A 12987-nucleotide genomic window follows, 5' to 3' on the forward strand; every position below is an offset into this window, starting at 1 on the left:
TATTTCTAAAATGTGATCTCAACATATCTGTTGATACGTATCTGTTCCACACTGTTGAATATTTATTTTTATAGTAAGCTAAAAAATACAGCTACTGGCTAATAAATGTTAGCTATAGCATTTTATAAGTGAGAAGAACTGTCCATTCTGTCAAAAAATATTTATTCTATGGTAGCTAAACATAAGATTCATGTAGAGCTTTTTAGTACATTTCTAAACAGTTATCTTAAATACAGTTAATAAAAATGTGAATTAATTCAGATTGGAAATACACTTGCATGGCTTTACTGAAAATTCATTTTCACAATTGCACAAAAAAACAGTTTAAAGAAACACATAGCAATTTTCAGGAAATAGTTAAATAATTAAATAAAATTTTCCAGATACCCTCACTAAGTTTGCACGACACTGAGTTGGACAGAAATGTTGATCTGCTGGAGGGCAGGAAGGATCTGTGGAGGGATCTGGACAGGCTGGAGTGATGGGCTGAGACCAATGTTGTGAGATTCAACAAGGCCAAGTTTCAGGTCCTGCCCTTGGGTGACAACAACCCCAGGCAGAGCTACAGGCTGGTGGAAGAGTGTCTGGAAAGGTGCCTGGGGAAAAAGGAGCTGGGGGTTTGGGTAACAGCAGCTGGACATGAGCCAGGTGTGCCCAGGGAGGCCAATGGCACCTGGCCTGGATCAGCAATGGTGTGGGTGCAGGACCAGGGCAGGGATTGTCCCCCTGGGCTCAGCACTGGTGAGACCACACCTCAAATCCTGTGTCCAGTTTTGGGCCTCTCACTACAGGAAAGGCATTGAGGGGCTGGAGTGAGTCCAGAGAAGGGGAACGGAGCTGGGGAAGGGTCTGGAGCTCAGGTCTGATGAGGAGCAGCTGAGGGAGCTGGGGGTGTTTGGCCTGGAGAAAAAGAGGCTCAGAAGGGGACCTTAGCACTATATAACTGCCTGAATGGAGGTTGTAGCCAGGTGGAGCTCGGTCTCTTCTCCCAGGTAACAAGTGATAAAACAAGAGCCTTCACTGCTTGTCAAATATTGGAACAGGCTGCCAGGAGAAGTGGTGGAGTCACCATCTCTGGAAGGTATTTAAAAGGTGTATAGATGTGACACTTACGGGCATGGATTAGTGATGGACTTGGCAGTGCTGGGTTAACAGTTGGATGTGATAATCTAAGAGGTCTTTTTCAATTTAAATGATTTTATGATTCTTTAACAGGAATGTAACTGGTAGTGTTTGGAAGAAAGCCTACTTGAGACGTAAAATGCTGTATCTTAAAATCAGGCATCTGCCTTTGCTTAGGATGTCACCACAGCTATATTTTTTTCCTGATCACTTTACCATTTTGCACTTTTGCATTTTACACTTGGCATTTACTGCACAGATTACACTGAACTGGGTTTTCTGTATAGTATTATTTTAAGAAAATTTATGCTAGAAACTTTTGAGGTCACATAAACTATATTTGTAAAACGTCCTACTCTCCACTTCTTAGTGGTTTAGACATGAGCTGCATTAAGCTGAAACAAAGTGTACTCCTGAACTGAGACATGTTGTTTTCATGACCCTTCTTTGTTTTCCTTTGAGCATTAGAAGTTTAGCTTATTTCTCATTGCCTTCAATTCTAGTCATGGAAAGCTAACTTGGAGGTTTTCTTTCTCTTTTTGCAAAATAGGACTCTGGAGCTTTGACAGGTGTACCAATTTCTGGGGTAAGTCCTACTTCAGCTTAGATTTTAGCATGACAACCCAGAACTGCATGAACATAGCTTCACAGGAAAAAGCTTTAAGGATGAGTGAATCCTGCTATGAATTAAGTTTTTTGGTTTTTACTTCAAGTTAAACAGGAAGTAGACTTTTGAAGATTAATCACTATTTGGCTTGATCCATTATTAATAAGGTGTGGCTATGGAATACAAATGAGAACTTTAGTTGGAAATTTGGTATCTCTAAGTAAATGACTAACATTACAAAATGGAAGCAAGCTCTGCTTCATATACATAAAAGAAATATATACATAATCCAGAAATGCTGGGCAAATTCTCAGCTTTTTCCAATAACATGTGTTAAGATAGTAAATTTTAGTTTCTATTTAAATTGCTCAGTCTAAGTAGCACAACACATTTTGTTTGCAATTCTTACAGAGGGAAGAGTAATAAAAATCATAGCTTTTCTCTTTCATAGCTTTTCTTTATCATAGCTTTTAATCATAGCTTTTCTTTTTCACTTTCAGTGCTTGGGTGACCAGCATGCTGCTCTTGTTGGGCAAATGTGTTTTAAAGATGGACAAGCAAAAAACACGTAAGTTATTAGGAAAGTAATAAGATAAACACCCTGCTCTGTTTTGAATTTAGTATTATGTTCTCTTTCAACCAACTGCCAAAGTCTTTTGTAGTTAACGTGCAATTACAGATCTACCTTTTGAGTGTGTTGACCCACAAAGTAAACCATGTCTTGACTCTTATATAAAGTAATGAATATATTAAAGTTACATGGCTTGTGAGGTGTATTTTGGAGCACAGTCACTGTGAGGAAAATCTATATGTGTCAGTAGGGTTTTCATTTTAACATTCTTCATAACACAGATTGAAAAAGTTGCAGTGTCATTTAAATGGTGACCTAAGGTTCAGCAAATAGAGTACAGTGAGTTAGATTGCATTGACTAGAATGACACAGCTTTGCTAGATGGGAAAGGTCTGTTTTAATTGCAGTGCTTAGTTTTGCTTTTATGCCTAGCTCAGAGTGGAGAACTTTACATTTGCATTTTCCTGTTTCTCAGCCTCTTAGTGTCCTTTGTTTAAAATAGCTGATCAGTTAAATCAGGCAACTGGTTTAATCAAAAAATCATTGGAGGAGAAGCTGTCTGCTTAAATGACTTACTGTTCCATTTACAGTCAGGTGCTTACCTAAGCATGTAGGGACATACACACTCAAGTATGGGAGCTTCACAGGTATGATTACATATTAGCCTATCTTGTTTTAATTCATTTCTGTTATTGCTTTACTATTTCTTTTTCCAAATATAACTGAAGGCTATCTCTGGACTGGTTTAAGGTATTAGTTTTGAGGGGTTTAAAAAGGTAAGGAATATTTTTCTTGAGGATAACTTCTTAGAGTATGTTGGAGTGGTTTGTAGTATTTTGTACTTCTTATATTAAACTGTGTTCTTATATGAGTGTGTATGCACACACATATGATTTGGCCTTCAAATGGGAAACATGCCATTTTTAAAAATTTTTGAATTTGAAAGAAATTTTTAATTTGAATTTTGGTTTGAAAGACAACCCTCTTTGTGACAGGAACAAAGTTTCTTAAAATTTCCCATTTAGTACTGTGAAATATTTATTTTATAAAGTTGCTCTCATAATCAGCTTAAATTGAAGTAGGTAAACAGCCACCAAAGAGAAATTTACAGTTTTAGAAATTTATAGTTTTAGAAATTTATAGTTTTCAGCTATATCTCTAATTGATCAAGTGTTAAACAAAAAAAATAGTGAGAGAGAAAAAAGACATTGACTCGATTTTTCAGCTTCAGGCTGCATTCAGATCAACTTTTTGAGGATAGTTTTATCATCCGTTAATGGCAGCAAAACCTTCAAGGGTCAAAGAGAGTGATGTCCTGACTCTTTACAGGGGACTCATGGATTGAAGGTTATGCAATTAAACATTTTTAAAACATAACCTGTTTAAAGCAGGTTATGCTTTAAACATTCTGGTTTTAACTTTGCTTTACTTTCATGCTAGGTACGGAACAGGTTGTTTCTTGCTGTGCAACACAGGTCAGAAGGTCAGTTGCATTTTTGAGTTGTTTGCTTTTTTGCTTTTCACAATCCATTTAAGTTCTGAAGCACAACTGTAAGTTAGCCATTCTTAGACTTATTAACAATAATCATAATGGCAAAGGGAAAAGCATGTACTGAAATCTGAAAGAATAAAAGTAGTAATCTTTTCAAGGTTTCTCCTTGAAAAAATGGAATCTTTTAAGAATCCATTTCCTATCTCCTTAAGTTTCCAAACAGAACTTTTCTTAACGAGGTTCTTGCTCTTCCCTTGTATATATTTCTTGTTGTCACCCAGACAGGATTATTTAACCATGTGCCTATTTCCTTGTCTTGGCTGTTTTATTTATTCTTTTCATTATCTGTCATAATTTCTTTGTAGTTGGAGTTGAATAAATAGCACTAAAGTGTGGCTTCCTTCTCATTTACATCTTCCCTTAAAGACCCCCGATTCTTTTCTATAAGGAAGATGGAAAGATCTGCAGCAGCTTTTGGAAACAAGAATTAGCACCAGCAATCTAAGTGTTCTATCTTGGTTTATTTAGAGTTACTGATAATTTATTTTGTTTAAACTTTGTGTATTTCCTTTGAAGGTTTGGTCCCTTGTTTATTGTAATTTGAATGTTTTTATGTAAGTATTTTCTGGCTCTCTTCATGCTTTACCTTTTCTTTTCCCTTTCCCAATTTAGTCTGTGTTTTCCGAGCATGGTCTTATAACCACAATAGCTTACAAAATGGGCAGAGACAACCCTGCTTTTTATGCACTAGAGGTAAGTTCAGTATTCTCTTCCTTTTTGTAATGATACATGTTCTTATTTGCTTCTGTTATCAGGTATTTTTATGGTGTCTTCAGCCGTGCAGCTCTGTGTTATGCTTGTGTACCTGAAGTCTTCTGTGTGGTTTTGGTTATTCTTGTCTCCAATCTATATAATGAAATCTAATAAAAATATTTCTTCATTGCATCATTCATACTTTCAGATCTAGATGGCTGAAACATTTTTTCTGTTACTTAGTCTCTCAAATATTTAAAAAATACTATAAATAAAACCCCATAAATTTTGTAATACTAAATTTGGTTTAAAAAAGGGGGAGAAAGTACTAATGTTTCAGTTATTACCTCATAATAAAGTCATAGTTATTTTTTTTATTTTGTTCTAATGGATTTTATTTCTAATTTTTAAAAGTGTGAATCAAATTTCTGGGAAAAAATCGTCCAATAATTTAGCTTTTTTACCTCTTTCATTTAGGTGCCTACTTACAGAATTAGTTTCTCAGTTCTCCCAACAAGACTAAGGGCATCCAAATTATATAGAAAATTGTATTTATGCTTAAACTTTAGGGTTCATTGTTCTAAAGTTCTGCTTCTGAAACACAGATAAACAGAGCACCTACTTGGCACCAAAGTTTTGTTTAGAACAACAAAATGATTATTCTTCCATCTCTGCTGCTTAATGTGCTAAGTATTGTAATATAATAATTATTCTCAAAAGCCATACACTGACTGCTGATATTGAGATTTTGTAGACAGACTGTGTTTTCCACGTGAAAGACAACACAGGATTTTCTTAACTGCGAGAATAGTTTGTGGCTTATGGTACTTTATTAGGCTGTGGGAGTCTGCATTTATTTCCTTTTCCTTCCCTGAAGAAAGTGAATCTTGCATTTGCCATGACCTGGCAAACTCTGGGATTTTTATTTTGTATGTGTGTGAGAGAGGTTTGTTTTATTTTTAACCCATGTTCTTAAAGCAGGAACTGAAACTGTCTTGAGAGTGATTTGAATTCTTGCATGCTGAAACACCTGCACTTTGCTTCTTCTTCACCTCCAAGTCTTTAATGATATTGTCTGAAAACATGGCTTCAACAGAAGCTATTAAGTGTGCTTTGTCCTATATCCATTCTAGAATCATCTACAGTCTGCTGGTTGAGACACTGCAGAGAACAGAAAATGTGGATTCAGCCTTTTCCTTTAATCAGACTGGCATCTAAGCCAGCTGCTTAGAAAACACCCCTGCCCCTTCTAGCAGTGGCTTTGAATGAAAACATAATGCTACTACTGTTTTACTTGAAACTTAGTTTACTGGACTTGGCTTTGGGGTTAGATGGGAGCCATCTATGATGTAATGAAGCTGTTCAGGGCGCTTTGCTGAGGCAACAGAGCAATTTTGCTGGCAAATGCGCAAGTGCCTAAATTTTCTGTCTTCATGGATGTTTGTATTTAAACTAGACATAATTAGTCTTGTTTTTTTTTTTTTTTAATCAAAGCATAAAGAAATTCATGTGTCACAAAAAGAAGTATGAGGCTAATGAACCTCATAACTATATATTCAGAAGAAATAAATTAGAAAGGCAAAAAGACTACTTGGGAAATGTCACTGTAATTTCCCCTTATAGAAAAAAGCATACAATATGTACCTTTTCTACCTGGAGTCTGTGTAACAGGCTGCTCTTTTTACATGGCAGTCTCCAGATGCCAAGAAACTTTGTGTTTTGGTTGTGAGCTGTGACTGTAAGCCTGCAGGGGAGGCCACAGCAACCTCTTCTCCCCAGGCTTATTAAAAGCAGCACAAAACTACCAGTTGTTGTCTCCTAAGGGAGTGACTTTGTTTCCTTCAGGGATCTGTTGCAATAGCTGGTGCTGTTGTTCGCTGGCTGAGGGACAATCTGGGCATTGCTAAGAGTTCAGAGGAAGTTGGTGAGTATTTTAAGTTTTCCAATGTCTCTATTGGTGAATGAAAGCTCAAAATACGTAAGTAAAGAAAAGCTGGAAGGTGCATATATTTCGTTATGCTTGAACACAGCAAAAACTTACTTTGCATCAATGAGCTCACTGTTGTTGATATTTGTATATCATAGAGCCTATCAACACAGTCTTGGAAAGGCTGTGTCAGCTTTGCTCTGTTGCAATCTGTACTTTTTAGTAGTTTCCCTGACAAAAAGATATTCAGGAAGATACTAAATTTGCAAAGTATCTCCTGGTTTTATACAGTGTTGAAGTTTCCAGAGGCAAGAGTATTTAAGTTTGTATTACAGAAACCAGCATCAATTTGATCCTGAACCTACATATTCTTGTTATAAACATGAGAACCCGAGGCCCTGCAAGTGTATGTAATATTTATGTAGTAGGTTTCATATCCATTGAGTTAGGGAATCTCAGTTTGCAAAGCTGCTTCTTTGCAACTTTGCAAAGGAGGTGTGGAGGAGGGTAATCTGTTTTGGCTGAGAATCCAGTAATCCTTTAGCATTTCTGTAGCTGATGTTTTCTAATTCAGATGAACTGAAAAAAAAATGGATTGTAACATAAAAACTAGGAACATATCAAAATTTGGAAGATAAAAAATGTCAGAGGTATGCAAAGGCAAAACTTTGAAAGTAACTGATTCAATGAGATTTGGGATTTAAAAGAAATTTATTACATATTTTAATAAATTGATATCTTATTCAAAGATGGGAAAATTTAGAATTAAAATTTAATATAGAACTTCAAAGATTCAGCAAAAACTTAGAGCATCAGTCTGCTTTTCTGAAAGCAAGCTTTGAAGATCATACAGAAGAATATAAATTGCTATCACACCAATTAGCCATTTGTTGAGACTACAGTACCTCTTCACAAGTTTGTCAAGACCTTTGGGAGGTTTGAGTTTCGGGGCCTTTAACTTTGTCAGTGTTGTTAAAGTCACGTAAGGATTCATCACCTCTTCCTGTTTCACTGAACTTGTCTTTCCTTCTGCTTCATTCATGTTTTTAAGCAGAGTCTGTATGAAAGAATAATTTTAGAAAGACTTCTTGAAGATGTTTTACTACTTCTTTCATATACTGCTATGTTGCTCTGATCAATGCAAAATCAGAAAGAAAATGCTTCTTTCTTGCTATAGGAAAGAGTTGTTCATTAGCAATTATGTCTTTTGTCATTCTAAATGTCTTAATGTCTTTTTTAAATTAACAATATTTTGGTATTGAGGAATTCATATATCCACAGTTATTATTCCCATATCAAGAAACTTCAGATTTCCTTCTAAGCTGACAATTTGGAGCTCTAAATCCATTTGAAATTAATGGGAATTTAGTTCTTAACTCCCTTTGGTCTTGATCTAGTTTCACTTGTTTGCCTTGACTTAAATGCAAGTAAAGTGTGACCTTTTGGACTGCTTTGAAGGTTGCATTCTTTATCCACATGATAGATAACACTTGAAAACTTCGCAAAATCTAGGTCAGAATATTGAGTACCCTGTTTTGGGTTTCGGTTTTAAGTTTTTTTATTTTGCATTTCCCACAACTCCTTATGCTCCATCAACTGTTCATATTGTTGGAAAAGGAAAACTGGTTAACAAAGAGCAGAGTGCCAGCATTAGTTGTATTTTCTAGTTGTATACATGGCTGGATTAAATTTGTAGCTACTCAAGATATCTTGAATATTTTTCTTAATTAAATAATAACACTTTTAAGTGCTGTATTTAAGTGGTGGTGTGGTTGTGAAAAGCTAAGTAAGTGGTTTGTGTGTGCATTAGAAAAACTGGCTGGAGATGTGGGAACTTCCTATGGCTGCTACTTCGTGCCAGCATTTTCAGGACTGTATGCACCATACTGGGAACCCAGTGCAAGGGGGTAAGGAACTGACTGAATACTGCACTTGCAGGGGGATTTAATTTTACAAATTTTACAAATATTCCTTCCAGGTATGTGAAATTTTCCTTTCCTTTTTGTTGCCTTAATATGTCTGGATACATCATTCGCTGTGGTATTTTCATGAGCTAATGTGTTTCTGTTTCATATTTAAACTGCTGTAAACAGCAACTGCTACTGGGAGGAAAGGAAGGATTAGCTAGCCCAGCCATTGATCCTCCTCAAAAAAAAAAAAAAAAAAAGCCCCAGTGTGGGACAGCAGGGCAAGGAAAACAATTTCTGGTTTTGAAAGGGTTTTTATCTCACTAAAGTAAAAGAAGAGGTCTGCATTCCTGTAAACTGTCAGGCAACAAAAGTATTAAAGGAAGAATTCTGTGCTGATTAGTGTTTTAGTAGTGTGATTAGTGATTAGTAGTTCAGTTTCAGACCATGTAATTCCTTCCCACTTTGCCTCCTTCCCGTTGTATACCACTTTCTTTCCAGTCTATTGAAAATTGTTTTCTACTTCTTTTTTTACAGCCCCTTTCCCAGTAGTTTAGACTCAACCACTTGGTAATAGTTCAAACAATAGGTTTTCATTTGTCTTTTCTGCTGCTGTGAGCTTGCCTAGTGTTGTTGGAATCACAACATGCCACAGCAGTCATGAAAGCATAACAAATATAATTATAAAATAACTTTCCTAGAGAGGTAAAAGAAGTCTTAAAGACTAGCTTGTTCCCAAGGTTTCAAGTAGTTGCATCTTTAGAATTCAGATGCTTCTTGTATGTATCTTTTTCTTTAAGGAGAAAGAAAAATCTCTGAATTAGATGTTTTTACATTTTTTCATATCAGAATACTTAACTTTTAATGGTTAAAAAAATGATCTTTGGAATGGTAACAATGAAAAATGTCCTTTAATATCTTTGAACTTGCATGTATCCAGCAGTGTTTCTGTGTAGTACTGTGTTGTTCCTCAGCTGTTGAAATAGAATAAAAGATGGTTATTTGCTCTGCCATTCAGAGCATATTGGCACAATTCAGCTTACTCATGGTTAGATGTAACATAATTGCCATACCAAAAATCTCTTGAAAGATTCAGAAGCAATTATCAGACTAGATCTGAAAACAATTCAAACATTTAGAGAACAGCAATGACCCATATGGGCTTTTCCTTAAGAACTGAAAAGATTAGAGAATTCATTAAGATTTTAGTGATAATTTCTATTATTTTTTTAAAGATAAATCAACCTCAATCAAGCCTATTTTTTTTTCTTAAAGACAGACTAGAATTTGTGGGGGTGTTTGTGTGTACAGATGATTTAAAGCAACTCTATTGACTGGACCCTTGAAAGCACTTTGTCAGGAAAATGAGAGAGTTTAGATTAAAGAAAAGCAAGCTTTTTAATATTAAAATAGTCTTCATGCAGTACAGCTGAATGAGATTTGAAGAGGATCTAGATGTGAAATATAGGTTTATGTCTGATAAAGAAGAGTGTCCTGATTGGGTTTTTTCTCTCTTCAACAGTATCATCTGTGGCCTTACTCAGTTTACAAATAAAAACCACATCGCCTTCGCTGCACTAGAAGCAGTCTGCTTTCAAACACGAGAGGTAAAGGCAAATTGAGTCCTAAATTCATTGTAAATTAGTTTGATAACAGGAACTGTAGCTCTTCAGTAAAAGAGATTTAAAAAAATTTAATGAAGATTAGTCATATGCTTTATTTTGTACTTGGATGCTATTCTTGTCTTTACTTGTTGATAATGTTGAAAAATTGCTCCTGTGGACTTAGCTAAAATTGAGTGGTACATTTTTTTGAGTGGTAATGCTTCTTTTTACCAGCATGTAAAATAAGGTGAACATATTTTGTGAATATTTTGAGGGGCAGAACATAGAATGTTTAGAATGGCAGGGCCAGTGACTACAAATTTTCATTGGTGTAAGAAACTACACTTTATGGTCTGCTGTGGCTTATGATGGTTTATGATGGCTTATGTCACTTTCGGTACACAAGAACAAAAAGGAGTTAAGGCAAGACAGCAGCAAACATACCAAGAGAAAGCTGGCTTCACTTCCTGCTTGTTCCATCCTCCACTGCCTCAGCTGGCATTCAGTTACAACCAATCAAAATTCTCAGAGAGGAAATTAATCCCCTAGCCAACTCAAAGAGGTTGATATCAGTATGAGCATTGAATGTTTATATCACAATCTACTCCTCCCTGTGTTTGCAATTCCTGGGTTCTGTGCAAATACAGGAGGAAATTAAATCCCTAGACCTTGCAAGATAACAGTCAAGCGTTAATTTGATTACATGAATTAAACTGCTGTTATTTAAACATACTGATTTTTAAAATAGCATCCTGCTCAAACCATGTAAGATGAGGTAAGCAGTGTGCTGTTTCTGTAGTGACATAGAATAAAGTACTCATTGAAAAAGACTGACAGAAATTTTATCCAGGCTTCTGCTTTTGAAGCTGTGCTGACAGCTGCTGAGTCCTCAGAAGGTTGTGAAGGAAATTGGAAGTAGCATTCTAATTTTCTAATTCTTGTACTAGAAGTCAGGGTAAAGTTACAGGCAACTGAACTGATTTGTTGTCTGCTCCTCTTTCCTTGTCCACCCTCCCATCCATTCCCTCTCATGTGACAGCTCAGTGAACTTTCCAGCAGAAAATTATCCCTTTTTTTCTGCTGGGCTATTTTTCTGCTGGATTAATGACCTCAGCTGCCTCACAGAGGCATTCAGCAAATGTCAGAATGCAAGGCAGGGCATGTGGCTGGGAGTAGGAGAGAGGGGAATAAAGCTGTCAGACTGAGTGAGGATGAAGTTCACTGTTTGAACAGACCTAACACTTCCCCATGCTTTAGTCACTCTAATTTTATCACATTTACAGGAGTGCCTGATCAGAAACTGGGCACTCTTAAATTAACATACTAAATCCTCGTGACACAGGAAGAATAGGTTTATGCTTTTCTAAAGATGCATCATTAGTTCTGCCTTGTCAGAAACAAAGTTCTTTCAATTCCAATGAAAATTGAAGTCTCCAGGAAAACCTTTCATTGGAGGTCACCTTCACTGGAATTCTTGCCTGTTTGTAACATTCACTCCTTCTGAGTACTTTGTTATCCAAAAAGCTCCTTCCTTATGCAGAGAGATGACATTTGTTACATTTTTTCTCCCAGAAGGTATTTTGGAGAAATAAGCAATTTTTCAGTTTTTATTAAGAGCTGTACAATGCTGTCATGAGACAAAATCTGCATACTTGGATCTTTGCTCTTCATCCCACCTGTGTACAGTAGAGATAGAAACAGCATGACCATGATTTGTTTTGTTCCTTCATCCCTTCCTGGCTTCTAGCATTCTTTTTATTATTTTAATCTTTGCTGAGTGCATGCTGATCCAACATGCTCTTATATAGTGGTAAACAAACCCAGAGCCTCCAGTGGTGCTGAAGTTCTGAATGGTAAATAGGCAGGTAATATCACCTTAGACAAATGTGAGATGATGTGTGTGAAGGAAATAAGTACTAGTATAGTACTGCCAGCAAACTCTGTGCAAGAATCATGGTTTCCAATTTATTTCTAGTGCATTGAACAGTGGGGGCCCACAGGCAAATGCTGCCACCATGAAAATTTGCCTTACTCTTCTTAGCTTGTAATTTTTAACCTTTATTTATCCTGGGGAGTTCCTTTAGTTCCTTGAAAGATTTTTCTGGTAAGGGACCTTGCTGGCTTACTTTCTGGAAACTGAGAGAATCTCCTGGATAGTTAATCTCCATGTAGTTTTCACTAGCTTGCAAGCCTACTTTTTTTTTTTGTTCTTTTTGTAAGTAGCATGTTGACTGTTCCTGGTAAATACTGTATTACTGGGTACTTTGTGAGCTACAGAACAGGGCAGAATGTGCTGTAGTTTTGGTCATTTTTGTGGTCTGTGTTGTTTTGTCATTTAAACCTGAGAGAAACACACCTATTTTTTATTTAAATACACTGAAAAATTACAAAGAAAAGAATCATACTGTACTTGTTAATGCCTAACTTATGCACTAGCCTTATAAAATGTAAATGAGACATTTAACTGACTGCTTTTACAAAACCCTACAAAACACACTATTCTGTATTTATTGGTGCTTATGGGGTAATGCCATGGTGCTACCAGTAAGTAAGGTTTGAGGCAAGTCTTATGTTTTTTAGGAAAGCCTCTAAAAATTCACTGATACCTCTCTACCATTTTGAGAGGTATTAGTGAATTAAATACTCCACCTTAGTTAATTATCCCTTGCAAACACTTCAACACTTTTCAGCTAGAGACTGTGCCCAAATGAAGGAAACAATTTTACAAAAAAATTACACTAACAGTTTATTTTTACTCTCTGTCTTGTTTGATATCAAATTTTCCATTTTCAACAACTAATTGAAAATATTTGAAGAGGCTGCTCTTTTAAAATATTTCAGCTTTCCTCAGTTTTTATTTAAGAATCTTCCAGATTGCCAAATGTTTTAATTCTTCAATGTTTGAATCCATTGAATTAGAGAAGGTATCTAGACAAAGGATGATCAGCTGAAAGACTCCATTTATTGTTGCTGCTTCCTTTGTTAGCTTTGATAAATGTTCTCA

General features: G+C 36.0%; 1 protein-coding gene across 6 annotated transcripts in view; it reads left to right on the forward strand.

Annotated features, from left to right (window-relative positions):
* GK (glycerol kinase) overlaps positions 1-12987 on the forward strand; it is a 54779-nt gene that overhangs the window by 13029 nt on the left and 28763 nt on the right. For all 6 annotated transcript variants that reach the window (XM_085585545.1, XM_021552975.3, XM_085585582.1 and 3 more), the window contains 7 exons: positions 1673-1708; positions 2230-2297; positions 3741-3783; positions 4465-4545; positions 6391-6469; positions 8283-8379; positions 9902-9986. In XM_085585545.1, the coding sequence (XP_085441671.1) occupies positions 1673-1708; positions 2230-2297; positions 3741-3783; positions 4465-4545; positions 6391-6469; positions 8283-8379; positions 9902-9986 (489 nt within the window). The remainder of the gene's footprint in view (positions 1-1672; positions 1709-2229; positions 2298-3740; positions 3784-4464; positions 4546-6390; positions 6470-8282; positions 8380-9901; positions 9987-12987) is intronic.

Source organism: Lonchura striata, chromosome 1 (assembly GCF_050655825.1).
Source record: "Lonchura striata isolate lonStrDom1 chromosome 1, ASM5065582v1, whole genome shotgun sequence".
Taxonomy (NCBI): Eukaryota; Metazoa; Chordata; class Aves; order Passeriformes; family Estrildidae; genus Lonchura; species Lonchura striata.